General features: G+C 43.4%; 1 protein-coding gene across 6 annotated transcripts in view; it reads right to left on the bottom strand.

Moving 5' to 3' along the window:
* The window catches only part of col27a1b (collagen, type XXVII, alpha 1b), a 147777-nt gene that overhangs the window by 88611 nt on the left and 45121 nt on the right, over positions 1-14045 (bottom strand). For all 6 annotated transcript variants that reach the window (XR_010896852.1, XM_067405535.1, XM_067405536.1 and 3 more), the window contains exons 8-9: positions 9888-9932; positions 3572-3625 (exon numbers count right to left, since the gene is read on the bottom strand). Coding sequence is in view for 5 of the 6 variants with exons in the window: in XM_067405535.1 (XP_067261636.1) it covers positions 3572-3625; positions 9888-9932 (99 nt within the window). In the remaining variant the exon portion in view is untranslated. The remainder of the gene's footprint in view (positions 1-3571; positions 3626-9887; positions 9933-14045) is intronic.

Below are 14045 nucleotides of genomic sequence, written 5' to 3'. Positions count from 1 at the left end.
CCAAAGGAGGCCATTGATATTGTTCCCCCCACGATAGACTTAAAGGATGCGTATTTCCATATAGCCATCCTTACGGAAAACAGAAAGTTACTAAGGTTCGCTTTTGGGGGCGTAGTGTAACAAGATCAGGTCCTTCCACGAAGTGCATGGATGCTGCTCTAGTACCTCTCAGACTATATAGACGAATGGCTGGTGTTAGCTCAGTCTCAAGAGCTGGCAGCACAGCATCGAGATGTTTTGCTCAACCACATGAAACGCCTGGGGCTAAGACTGAATATGAAAAAGAGCATGCTAACTCCTGTCCAGAGGATGACGTATCTAGGAGTTATATGGAACTCGATTGTGCCCGATGCAGGCACAATTGTCTCCCGCATGGAGAGTCGATTCTGGCGATGGTGTCCAGAATCAAGCTAGGCCAATCCATCACTATAAAACAGTGTCAGAGACTGTTAGGGCTCATGGCAGCAGCGTCCAACTTGATACCTTTTGGCCTACTGTACATGAGACCCTTACAGTGGTGGTTCAGGACTAGAGGGTTTTCCCCGAGGGGCAACCCATTTTGTACGATCAAGGTAACGCGCAAATGCCTTCATTCCCTGATCATATGGAAGAAACACTGGTTCCTGTCTCAGGGCCCTGTGTTGGGGGGCGTCCTGTCATCGCAAAGTAATCTCGACAGATGCATCCAACATGGGGTGGGGGGCGTCATGGAAGGCTGCTCTACCCAAGGTCTGTGGAGCGAAAAGCATCTTTCTTGGCACATAAATTGCCAAGAGATGTTAACGGTTTGGCTAGCCTAAAGGCATTTTCTCCCAGACCTTAGAGGTAACCATGTCATAGTTCGGACAGAAAATACGTCAGTGGTTGCCTACATAAATCACCAGGGAGGTCTGAGGTCACGCCCCTTATGCAAGCTGGTGCATCAGATCCTCCTTTGGTCTCAGGGAAATTTGCTCTCTCTGAGAGCAATGTATATCCTGGGGCATCTGAATGTGGGAGCAGATGTCCTGTCGAGGCAGGGGCTCAGGCCTGGGGAATGGAGACTGCACTCCGAGACAGTGCAGCTCATTTGGAGGAAGTTTGGACAGGTGCAGGTGGATTTCTTCGCGAGACAAGATAACTCGCACTGTCCTCTGTGGTTCTCCCTTGCTCATCCAGCTCCTCTGGGGCTGGACACTATGGTACAACCGTGGCCAAGGCTGCGGCTGTACGCATTTCCCCCAATCGCTCTGCTCCCGCGAGTTCTAGAGAGAGTTCGGCAGGACGAGGTCAGACTGCTGCTAGTAGCCCCGTGCTGGCCAGCCCGAGTGTGGTTCTTGGGCATAATAGCTCTCATCAATGGTCTCCCGTGGGAGATTCCTGTCAGGAGAGATCTCCTGACTCAGGCCGAGGGCTCAATATTTCACCCTCGGCTGGAGATCTGGAAACTCTGGGTCTGGCCCCTGAGGGGGACCAACTCCTAAATGCGGGTCTCTCTGCTGAGGTGGTAGAGACCATACTCAACTCTAGAGCTCCCTCCACAAGGAAATTATATACTTTCAACTGGAGAGTGTTTTCAGCATGGTGTAGGAGGCGTCAACTTGACCCAGTTAAGTGCCCAGTGGCTTCAGTGCTGGAGTTCCTTCAGGACTGCTTTTCGGCTGGTCTTACACCATCTACTCTGAAGGCGTATGTGGCGGCTATGTCTGCCTTCCACACACGTTTAGATGGTGCATCCCTAGGGAGAGACCAACTAATAACTTGTTTCCTCCGTTACGCTTTGATGATGAGGCCTATGGCTCAGATCAGGATTCCCTCCTGGGATCTGACAGTTGTTTTAGAAGGGTTATCCTTGGCACCCTTCGAGCCCTTGGACACAGCTTCTGATAAATTTGTCACACTTAAGATGACATTTTTGTTGGCTATTACGTCCCTCAAAAGAGTTGGGGACTTACAAGCTCTCTCTGTGGCTCCATCCTGTTTGGAGTTTGCCCCTGGTGGTGTTAAAGCTATCCTGCACCCTAGACCAGGTTATATACCTAAAGTACCCACTAATGTGGCTAGATCCACAGTCCTCCAGGCCTTCCATCCTCCTCTAACCTTGGCTGAACGCGAGAGGCTGCAGTCGTTCTGTCCGGCCAGAGCCCTCAAGATCTATGTCAGAAAGACCTCTCAATGGAGAAAATCGGATCAACTGCTAGTATACTTCAGGCCCCCTAAGAAGGGTTGCCCGGCTACTAAACCTACCATTAGCAGGTGGATTGTAGAGGCCATATTTATGGCATATGAGGTGCGTGGGTTGCCTTCACCTCTGCCTCTTAGGGCCCATTCCACACGGAGTATGGCATCGCATTTTGCACTATGGGGGCCTCCCTCCAAGATATTTGTGTTGCGGCAGGTTGGTCTTTCCCACACTTTCATAAGGTTCTATAGTTTGAACCTGCCGGCCACGCCTGGTTCTCGGTTGCTTATGTCCTAGATTGTGACATTTCTGCTTTACATCAGGACAGGCATTCTGTCAGTATGGCGACGCGGGTATTCATTCCCCAAAGCATTGCCATGGTGTCGCAGCACGAGTTCCCTCGAAAGGGAACGTCTCAGGTTACACATGTAACCATGGTTCCCTGAGATGGGAACGAGATGCTGCGTCCCCTTGCTATACTTCCTGCATGCCTAGCAGCCGCTTGCTTTAGATCAGAAGCTGAAACAGCTGTGTTTGCCGGCTCTTTTATAGCTTCCGCATTACGCTGGCATATGTCACGGGATGACGTCGCACCAATCACGATTGGACTAGTTGTACACGTCTCCAGGAGTGCTTACTCTAAAAGGGATCCATAAAAAAGCCATGGCGACGCAGCGTCTTCTTCCCCTCTCAGGGAACCATGGTTACATGAGTAACCTGAGACGTTTTTTCTTCTCCTATTTACAAAGCCAGGACTTGTACATTTCTTTCAGCACACACACAGAACATGCATCTAGCAAATATTACCAAAATTGTTTAGTTGTTGATTTATATTTTCAACAATGTTTCTCAGAAAATGCTTGCTGCTCCTTTAAGGAAACATTAAAGAGTTATATCAGCTGAAAAAAATAATTCCAGTAGGATTTTCTAGAACATGCCTAATGGTGAAGTTATATAAGACTGGAAGCTACCAGAAACATTTATTGGGTAAGTTGCATTTGCTTCCCTGAATATGTAAATCTGGTAGTCCACAAGGAAAAGCTGAGGCCGATCTAATAATTTCCACCAATTACATTTACGTTCAGCAGTGGGAGAAAATCTACCAAAAGTGGGAGAGTCATCTTTTACAAATGACTTTTCCAAAAATCAGGTATTATTCATGCCTTTGGCAGCCCAAAAATGATTAACTGAGTGCCAGCCCATTAAGCTCGAAATATAAAATCCATTTTCATTGCCTCTTAATTCCAAAAACAATTCTCATTTTTCAAAAATGTCAAAACTTGGGGTCATATTGGCAGAGCAAGCTCTTTTAGTCTCCAATACAAGCCCCAACACTTTACTATTAGTCTCATCATACTCGTATCTGTGAGTACTGTGCAAGTCAGCAGCACAACAGAAGATTTACTGCACCTGCCTGCCAGGATAACCTTTGGCACCCGGGCTTCCATCCGGTCCTCTTTCTCCCTGTGGAAAGAGAAAGAATAAAAAGAATAAGCAGGAAAAAATCCATTACAATAAATATATCATTAGCATTGGAAGCTCTTCTTGTAGAGAGCCATAAGACACAAAAACAAAGATAAAAAGTATAATGGAGAGAGAGGAGTGAAAAACATTTCTATTAAAACATCATGTTATTCTTATGCATGTCTGTAAATAGTTTCAGAGTTTTTTCATGTGTTGCCATTTTTGTAAATATTACAAATACAGAGCATGTGTAGCCCACCAGAGAAATGTGAGATTATGAAACAATTAAAGCAGAAATCTGAGGAAAGTCCTTTTTTATTAAATTGGTTCTACAGTGTATATTTAGTTCCCTTTCAAGCGTCATTCTCGATGCGCTGCATCGAGAATGACGCTCTGCATGACTGCGTCGTGAAGCACATGTAAAATCAGTCCAATGTTGTGACGAGACGTAAGAAGCGGGTGATGTCACGACAAGAAAACAATATAGCACGCTCAAACAGTGTAACGTTAGCTTCTGTGTTTTTAGTAAGCACTCTCTGTGAATCGTTTGTCTTATTTGGTGTTGTTTGTCAGTTCACAAGCATATATAAATATATAAATTATATATGTATATATAAAAATGCAGAGCAAGCCGCAATTTGGATTGTGTTTTCCTCCCTGCCCTTGTTATATCATGGTTTATACACACAATCTGTATGTTGCTTGTTTAGGAGCGGAGCATGCATAGTCAAAGTATAGAGTACAGAGTAGTCAGAGTACACTGTAAACAGCTTCCATTACGCACTCTCCGCTCCCACCTGACGGTTCGGTGCAGGAGAGGTTGAGAACTTGTCATCTCACTCCTGCACATGAGGAGCTGATGGAGGTTGTCACTTGCGCTGTTGCCAAGTAAAATATTAAATGGCCAGCTGAGAGGCAGGATGTTCATCCTAAAAGCAAGCTGGATAAAAACTTCCTGCCCTTGCGAACTAAACCTTCATGTCAGGGCCTTTTTTCCCAATCTCCACACTATGTCGAGATCATGGAAGAAACCAGTCTTCTATCGAGTGCATAGTGCGTAGACATCTCATTATTCATCGATAGTTGGCCTTAAAGAGCACGATTACATTATTCATCGATAGTTGGCCTTAAAGAGCACGATTATGGGGCAATGACGGAAGATATGCTTGTGAGCTATCTTTCACCTCAGTCTGCATCGTCCCTAAAGGCCCCGACATTGCCCACCAAGCCAGTAAGAACTACATCAGCTTTGGTGAGCAAGGCTTATGCAGCATCTGGTCAGGCTGCAGCATGTTTGGATACTATGGTCGAGCTGCAAGCCTACCAGGCAGATATGTCATGAGACCTGGATGAGGGCAGGGGTATTGGTCCCGACACTGTCAACAAGTTGTGTCGGGCCACAGATCTTTCTCTTTGTGCCACCAAGGAGACGGCCAGATCTATTAGCCATGCTATGGCAGTCCTGGTGGCCATGGAGAGACACCTTTGGTTCAATTTGATTGCTATCAAGGAACAACTTATGGGCGCAACACAGTGGTCTCCTGGCCTCTTCTGTGACGCAGTCAATACTGCTGTCGAGAGGTTTCAGGAGGCCAATAAACAGGCGATTACGTTCCAAAAGCTGTAACGATTCCTCGATCAAATTCGAATGCTTGATTTTAAAAAATCTTCAATTTCAATTTGCCCATGTCGAGTAACCCGTAAATACCAGAAGTGGCGCTTTCTTTGGAGGAGAATCCATGAAACGCATTATAAAACCGTTTTCTAAGGCTGCACGAAATTAAATCCGTTTAAAAATCATAATAAAGCATACTGCTTTTGTAAATTTACAAAGGCTTTGAATCAATTAAATAAATGTATGTGATGCAGTTTTAATACATATGCACTGTAATTTACATGCATGTAGGCTATCTAAATGCGTCTCAGAGTGGCGCCGTTCACAGTAAATGCTGCTCCACGTGAACTGTTATCATGACATTTACATTAGTGGTGTGTCTCAAACTCCATCTCCATCTCCAGCTCACAATGTGTGGCATTTAATCAGATTTGTAAGGTAAGTCATCTATAAACCTTAGCATCTATATACAACAGTGTGGTTCAACTTGGTGAAATGTGCCAACTGCTCGTTGCGATTTCAAAATAAAAGTTTAAAGCCCTCATTTAAGTCCACGTTCTTAGAAATTACTGTCATTGTAGCATTTCTGTTGTAAAGAAATGGCCAAATATTAAAGATTAATTGGACATTTGAAATAAATGTTGTAAACCTATATTAAGATTTTTAGATCGCATTGTAAAGTGTAAAAACTCGCCTTTAGCAGGCATTTGTTATAATACATAAAGAACAGTAGTTGTACAGTACAATATATTATGTATTTTGACAGTTTTGTTCAATAAAACCATACGACTACTTGCTTTTGATACTTTACTTGAATCAATTATTATTGTGTTATTACTATTATATATATGTATTTTAAGCCATATGTGTAAGTGAATGTGTTTTGTTTTACAAGCACCTTTATAATGATCTCATTAGTAGATGAGATATATGCACTATGGCTGCCGCCATGTTTGTTTACGCAGCGGCTCAGAGAATAGATCCGTCAGATTTACAACACATGAATTCATCCACTTCTTTCGAAATACACGGATAGCTGTCCAGTGAACTGGGAGAAGAACAGGGTAAACTTTATAGTTGCTTGCCTTACAGTATGTAATATTCATCTGATATGAATACAATGTGTCGTCTAATTATAATGGAAATGATTATTATTGCAGCTTCCTTAGACATCAGTGTATATTTTACAAACTGTAAATGTATTGTTACTAGTACGTATGTGTATTTAAATATCTGAAACCTAAAATAAACATCATGTGTTTGAAAACACTAAATAGTTGTGATAAATGCCAAGCATGCATCCGTCTCTGGCTCAGCACCAGCGCCTGGAGGTGGAGGGGGGAGAGTTCAATTACTCGAGTAATCTTCAGAATCGAACGATCGAACAGTTTCGAGAGACTGGTTCCCTTAGTAGAATATCTGACATTGTGGAAGCTACTATCAAATATTTCTCGTTGGGTCCTGCGTACAATCGAAAAGGTTTATACCATTCAGTTTGGTCTTGCCCGCCCAGATTTATGGGGGTCTTCCCACAGTGGTGGGCCCCAAGCAGGCTCTGCTTATGGAACAAGATGTAAAAACATTGTTGGAGAAGGGAGCCATAGAACGTGTACTTCCTCCAGACAGAGAAACCGGTTTCTACCGCTTTCTCGTTATTTTATCGTTCCAAAGAAGAATGGGGGGTTGTGTCCCATTTTGGATCTGCGTCATCTGAACCAGTCAATTATGAAGCTCAAGTTCAAAATGTTAACCTTGAGACAAATCATGTCACAGATAAGGTCCGAGGACTGGTTTGTCACGATAGATCTCAAGGACGCATACTTCCATATATCCATCCTTCCACAACACAGGAAGTTCCTGAGTTCGCTTTTGGGAGATTTCACCAAATACGCGGATGCAGTGCTAGCACCGTTGCATCTACAAGGCATCCGCATTCTTAACTACATCAATGATTGGTTGATTTTAGCTCAGTCGCATCAGCTAGCGTTTTGGCATTGAGATGTCGTTCCCGCTCACATGAAAATGTCAGGGTTGAGGTTAAATGCCAAAATAAAAAAAAAAAGAAAAAAGAAAAAAAAGTGTACTTTCTCCTGTACAGAGGACCACTTTTCTGGGCGTGGTATGGGATTCGGTTGTGAAGCAGGCATGTCTTTCTCCTGGACACATAGAGTCAATCCTTTCTACCGTAAACCGAATAAAGCTAGGCCAGTCACTCACTGTAAAACAGTTCCAGAGACTGTTAGGTTTGATGGCATGCAGCATTTAACATGATACCTTTTGGCCTGCAGAGGTGGCTCAGGACCAGGGGGTTTTCCCCGAGGGGAAATCCTTTTCTCATGATCAAGGTCATGCGGCGATGCTTACGCTTATGCTTGGTTATGTGGAAGAAACCCTGGTTCCTATCCCAAGGTCTTGTGCTGGGAGCTCCTTGTTGTCGCCAGATGCTAATAACGGATGCTTCCCTCATGGGGTGGGGATTCTAGATGGTCGCTCAACCCAGGGTCTGTGGAGGGGACACCACCTGTCCTGGCATATCAATCACCTGAAAAATGCTGGCTGTTTTTCTTGCTTTCAAGAATTTCCTCCCAGTCCTCAGGGGCCACCATATGCTCATCGGTGGTTGCCTACATAAATCACCGGGGGGTTTGCATCCGTGTCAACGTTTCAAACTGGTGCATCAAATCATCCTGTGTTCCCTGGGGAAACTGCTTTCACTCAGGGAAGATTACATCGCTGGGTGTCAGAATATGGGAGCAGACATCCTGTCGAGGCAGGGGCTGAGGCCCGGGGAATGGAGGCTCCACCCAGAGGTGGTGGAGCAAATATGGATGGTGTTTTGCTGGGCACAAGTGGATCTGTTTGCATCTCAAGAGATGTCTCACTGTCCACTCTTGTTTTTTCTCACGCACCCAGCTCCTCTCAGAGTGGATGCTATGGTGCAGGCGTGGCTGAGGCTTCGTCTGTGTGCATGTTCCCAGATTGCTCTGCTCCCGGGAGTTTTGGAGAGAGTTTGCCGGGATCAAGTCCGGCTCACCTTGATTGCTCCATGGTGGCCAGGCAGAGTGTGGTTCTCGGATCTAGTGTCTCTCCTTGACTGCTCTCCTTGATAGATTCCGATCATGAGGGACCTTCTGTCCCAAGCAGGGGGCTCAATATTTCACCTCCGCCAAGAACTGTGGAACCTGTGGGCTTGGCCTCTGAGGGGGCCCAGCTCATAGAGTCAGGTCTCTCAACTGAGGTTGTTGAGACCATTCTACAGTCCAGAGCTCCCTCCACGAGGAAATTGTGTGCCTTAAAGTGGAGAGTTTTCACTTCTTGGTGTAGTGACCGTCGGTTGGATCCAGTCAACTGCCCAATTGGTACAGTTCTGGAGTTCCTGCAGGACCGGTTCACTGCAGGTCTGACCCCGTCCACTTTAAAGGTTTATGTGGCGGCCATAGGTGCTTACCACATTCCTTTGGGTGGAATGTCTTTAGGGAGAAACCCATTGGTTACACATTTCCTCCGTGGCATCCTGAGGCTGAGGCCTGCAGTACGCACTAGAGTACCGGCATGGGATTTGGCCATGGTGCTCCGCAAGCTCTTCTGTAATCCTCCCTTCGGGAATGCAGACCAGGAAAGAAACAATCTGCTGTACCCTGTTTGGGTGCTGGATGCTTACGTCCACAAAGCTGTCCTGTGGTGTAAAACGGAACAATTGTTTGTCTGTTTTGGGTCTCCTAGCAAAGGGTCCCCAGCATCTAAGCAGAGGATGAGCAGTGGACAGTCAAGGCTATTTTGCTTGCTTATGAGTCAGCCAGGCAACATTCCCCTATGTCAGTCCAAGCCCACTCTACTAGAAGTATAGCTGCCTCTAAAGCGCTCCTGTCCAGAGTGTCATCTGTTCAAGATGTTTGTGATGGTGCAGGCTGGTCCTCACCGAACACATTCGTGAGGTTCTATGACCTGGACCTGGGCTCTACTCCTGGAGCTCAAGTGCTTTCATCCTAGATTCACACTAGACATGCACTGGTCACTATGGCGGCGTGGGTATAAACATTCCCACAGCATCATTCTCGATACAGTATTAGTTCCTTTGAAAGGGAACGTCTCGATCACGATTGTATACTAGTGTGGATGCTTTGGAGTTCACATGCATATTTTAATAGGGATGTCAATTTAATATTAATTTAGTGTTGTTATTGTGTGACAAAATAATCTGACAAAAATTAATGCATTTAATGTTATTTTTGTGTGCTGTACTCTGCTGAACTCTGTTCATTTTTTTAATTCTATAATTTATATCCAGTACTCTGGGGCTGTATTACAGAAACATCCTATCTTAAATCTTAAAAGATCTGAGATGTTTAGTGTAGATTTCTTGGCGAAAGAAAGTGTGACCACCACCAGACCTGAAAAAATTCCATGAAATACAGGAAGAATGACAATGAATAAAAATTAATTGATATTCTACCAGCTAGCAAACTTGAAAACCTGAACAAGATGCAATATTTGCACAGGGAAATAACTTCGGCACCGGACCACCATCAGCACCTTAAGGATTTTTCTGTAATATGGCCTCTGGAATATTTTTATTAATTTTCTAATTAATTCCTCTAATTCTCCTCTTGTGGAAAGAAAAAAAAAATGGCATGAATGAGAACTCACTTGATCTCCAGGGTGGCCAGAGGGACCAGGATGACCTTTCTGTCCCTAGGCAGAAAGAGAGAGAGAGACTGTGTTGAGAAAGGATATAAACACTGCCATTGTGGAGGTAAATTACAGCAAGGATAATGTGCCTTTAAGGGAGTCACTTCTCAAACATGTGCTTAATCATATCCTGGGGGGTTTTCAAATAAAGAACTCTGAAATTCAGTCATTCTAAAGGAACTGAATCATTTCCCGCAAACTGCTATTAAATGACCATAGGCTGACAGTTCGTTCTCATTACACATTACTCATTAAGCAATTTCATTCTTTTTTGACATGACGAGATGAAAATTTGCCTCGCATTCAATCTGTTAGCCAATGAGCTCAACCACAAGAACAAAGTGAAACCAGCATGTACAATGCCAGTGGTTAACAAATGTTCCCAGGATGGAAGGATGGAAAAGTAATAGAAAAACTTAACAGGTCTCAAAACGCACATTGACAGATTCCACACCAACAGCAAATCATTTCCAAACCAATACCAACTCATTAACGGCTGAGCAGATGGTTAAACTGTCTGGGGACAGGCCAATTAACTCTCATATCAGCCCATAATGAGGGGAAGACAGCAATTTATGCTTATTTGGTAGCAATACCTCTTCAGGTATTATTTTTATGAGAGTTTACCACATTACTGGACTATGTACTTTAATTGCTTCTTCACAAATTTCTCATAAGCAAAAAAAGAAAAAAAGAAATTGTGCAATGTTACTAGGGAATTTTCTTTTGAGGGGGCACCACTTGCATTGCTAGTATTGTGTTAAAAACCATTGAAACCAAGATATTTCACAGACTGTCCAAACTGCTCTTTATCATATAAAAAAAAAAAAAAACTATGAAAATGTACATTGTATTTAGGTTTGTATTGGGGAGTACATGATAACAGACTTTTCACTTTTGAACAATTACTTTCAGAAGAACAAGAACTAATGAACAAACAGTTACCCACAAAACAAATCAGAATCAACCTATGGAGCTCTTCAAAAGGACCAGTGGTTTAATGCAAGAGAAACATTCATGAAACTCAATCTTTAATGTGCAGAGGTACCACTTCAAGAACCTCTCTTTCTATGAAAATTTATAGGGACTGTAAATGTAATGAAGACATCATCGACACCTTCACAGTGAGTGAAAATTCATGTGGTGTTATGTGTCTTGGCTAGACAATTGGCAGTAACCTTTGGGATCTCAATAACAGAGAGGAAACTTCCATTGACTAGAATTCAAGAAGAGGAATGGAAATTCTATGGTAGAATTTAGCTCTCTGAAATAAGATGTACATTGTGAGTAATACTCTCACACACACATTATATACGTAAGAGATCATACATGCTTAGCTATTATATACACTGCTGTTCTTGAAAGAAATTAATGTCACAGCAGGCAGATCAAGGAAGAGAAGATGTGTGTGGAGTGGGAGGGGGGTTTGAGCCCCTTTCTTAATCACATAAGAAATGTTTCTTGAGCTACAAATCAGCATATTAGGATGATTTCTGAAGAACCATGTGGCACTGAAGACTGGAGTAATGATGCTGCAAATTCAGCATTTTAAAATTAAATTTTAAAATATATTCAAATAGAAAATGTTGAGAAAGGGAACGAGACACTACGTCAGCTGCTGATGCTATGGGGACGTGGCCCTGGGTAAGCGGGCCTTGCAAACAAAACGGCTTGCTTCTCGGGCTACAGTAAGCATTATTGTTCACTCTTTGGGTGAGGAGTAGGCCACAAGAGCCAGGCTCCCAAGCCCAACACCCTCTTCTTGTACCCCAACACCCTCTTCTGAGGGGGAGGAAGGGGAGGGCTGAGACTAGAAGAAAGGAAGAAGGAAAAGGATGAAAAAGGGGCAGGCTTAGACCATGTCCCTGCTCAATCACTCTCTCTTTTTTCAGCCCCCAGATCTGTGTGTGACTTGATTTGGTTCACCCCTGGTTCCTCAGAAGGACTGCTAGCTTTAGCCACACTTGCCTTTCGCTCTTCTCCCCAGGAACATGTTCCTGTAAAGGGATGAAAAAGGGAATGAAAAAGGGGGCAAGACCATGGGCCTCAGCCCTGCTCAACCATTCTCCTTTTTCTTCGCCACACCCATAGTTCCCCAATCTGTGTATGGCTTTCTCCTATTGTGCTGCCTTTGCCCCCCACTCCTCGGATGGGGGAGGCCAGGCAGCCTCACTAGTCTTCTGCTCTTCTTCCCAGGATCCTGGCGATAGATATATTTCCCAAATTCAGCCACCTGTGTTCTTGCCTCTCTAAACCTTTTAACCACCATCTCAATGGCAGTGCCAAAGAGCCCCGATGGGGACAGCTTTATCTGACTCTTTGATCCCTGACAAATATGGCCAGAGATGTCGCTCCATTACCAGCATAGCAGCCTGCTCGGTGGCACAGAGAACTAGATCTGTGGCCATACACAGTTCATAGACTGCCTCAGGAGATAAACCCTCCCCCTGATCCAAGTCTTTGAGCACATCTTCCTGGTGTGTGCAGAGTTCCACCAATCTGACTAGCTGCCGCATACACTCTGCCCACCAACCTCAATGTCATCAGACATGGTTTAGAGGGCAAAACAGGAGCATTCAGTGATGAGGAAAGTCCCTGGGGAAAGGTAATTCTCTATATTCATTTCCACCTGAAGCATCCACCTATATCCACCACTGCTCTCTCAGCCACTCTACATTCGAATAACATGAAGCCGAATGGATCTCTCAACTGACAGCTCAGTGTGCATGTCTGGGAGAAAGGGAAGGCTCAGCGGAGCTGCATACTTATGTCTCCACAGATATTGTTCATCTAAATGACCTTTCACAGTGTCGCGCATTGTCATAAGTTTCACCAGCTCATCATATTCAGTGGTTTGCTGCATCAAGCAGGAAACAGATCTATTAAATAAATCAGTTTCTACTGAAATCACGTCTATTATATCAGAATCACAGATGAGAAATGAGTCCTCACTTTCCATGAAAGAAACTGAGTGCACATCTGCTTCTTGCGCAAAGACAGTGCACTGCAGCTGGCGGGAAAGGTGAGAGGAAATTCCTCACGCTCTTTTACCAGCTCCGTCTGGGATTCCCACGATCGTAGCCTGCATGCTGCCTCAGCAAACGCAGAAAAAGTATCATTACACTGTATTCAGCACAAACTAAGCTACAATAATATGTGAGGAATATGTATGAATATGTTTGTGTTTTTGAAGGAATAACGTTTATGCGTGGTTATTGAAAAAACAAAAAACTTAAGTCACTGAAATAAAGCCAAAAAAAAAAAAAAATTAAATCTGTGTTCACAAGACTTCTGGGTATTGGAGGTTGTAGACTAGAATGTTTGCTTCAAAATTATTGAAAAAATTTATAACAAAAAATGATTAAGTTTTTGTAAGACACTTTTTGTTAAGAAACACAGTATGTGTGGAGGCGTGAATCATCATGAATAATGGGTGATTTACACCTATCGCATAAAGAACCTCTAATGACCTGCACAATAATGAGGCCTTTCAGTCAGTTAGCCTGTGAAAAAACCCTCTGTGATCATGTCTCAAGCTCATCATGGTGTATATCAAATTTACAGAAAAAACAGCAATACTGTGAAATATTATTACAATTTAAAATAATGGTATTCTATTATATACTTTAAAATATAATGTATTTCTGTGATGCAAAGTGTCTGAACAATTATGTTACCTCAATGGCATTTCATATAGCGTTTTAGCTTAAAAGCATGCACATTTGGAGAAATATTGGTGGATTCTCATATGTTTATGTCAATTTTCTATACAGAGGAGTAATATTTATTTAATATTTATTGTCATCACTGTGAGCGCTGGACACTGTGTTTTCAATTCATACTTGCAGCCGGAAGGTGCTCTGTGCACCTTTAGTCCACAAATTAATCCAAAGAAGAACAGGATATTCCATGAACTAACAAAGGCTTCCAGAGGTTGCTCACCATGGCTTTAACATCCCGATAAACACTTTTCAAACAATAAATACACAATTGAAACAATGTATACACGTATTACCTCAGAATTTGTGTCTGAATAGCCAACCCAATCTCACGGCAATTCGTACGTATTTTACGAGGTGGCTAAATCGTATGAATTCATACGACCTCACTCGTACT

Source organism: Chanodichthys erythropterus, chromosome 13, assembly GCF_024489055.1.
Source record: "Chanodichthys erythropterus isolate Z2021 chromosome 13, ASM2448905v1, whole genome shotgun sequence".
Taxonomy (NCBI): domain Eukaryota; kingdom Metazoa; phylum Chordata; class Actinopteri; order Cypriniformes; family Xenocyprididae; genus Chanodichthys; species Chanodichthys erythropterus.
Note: the sequence above shows the minus strand (reverse complement) of the source record. Positions and strands in the feature narration are given on the sequence as shown.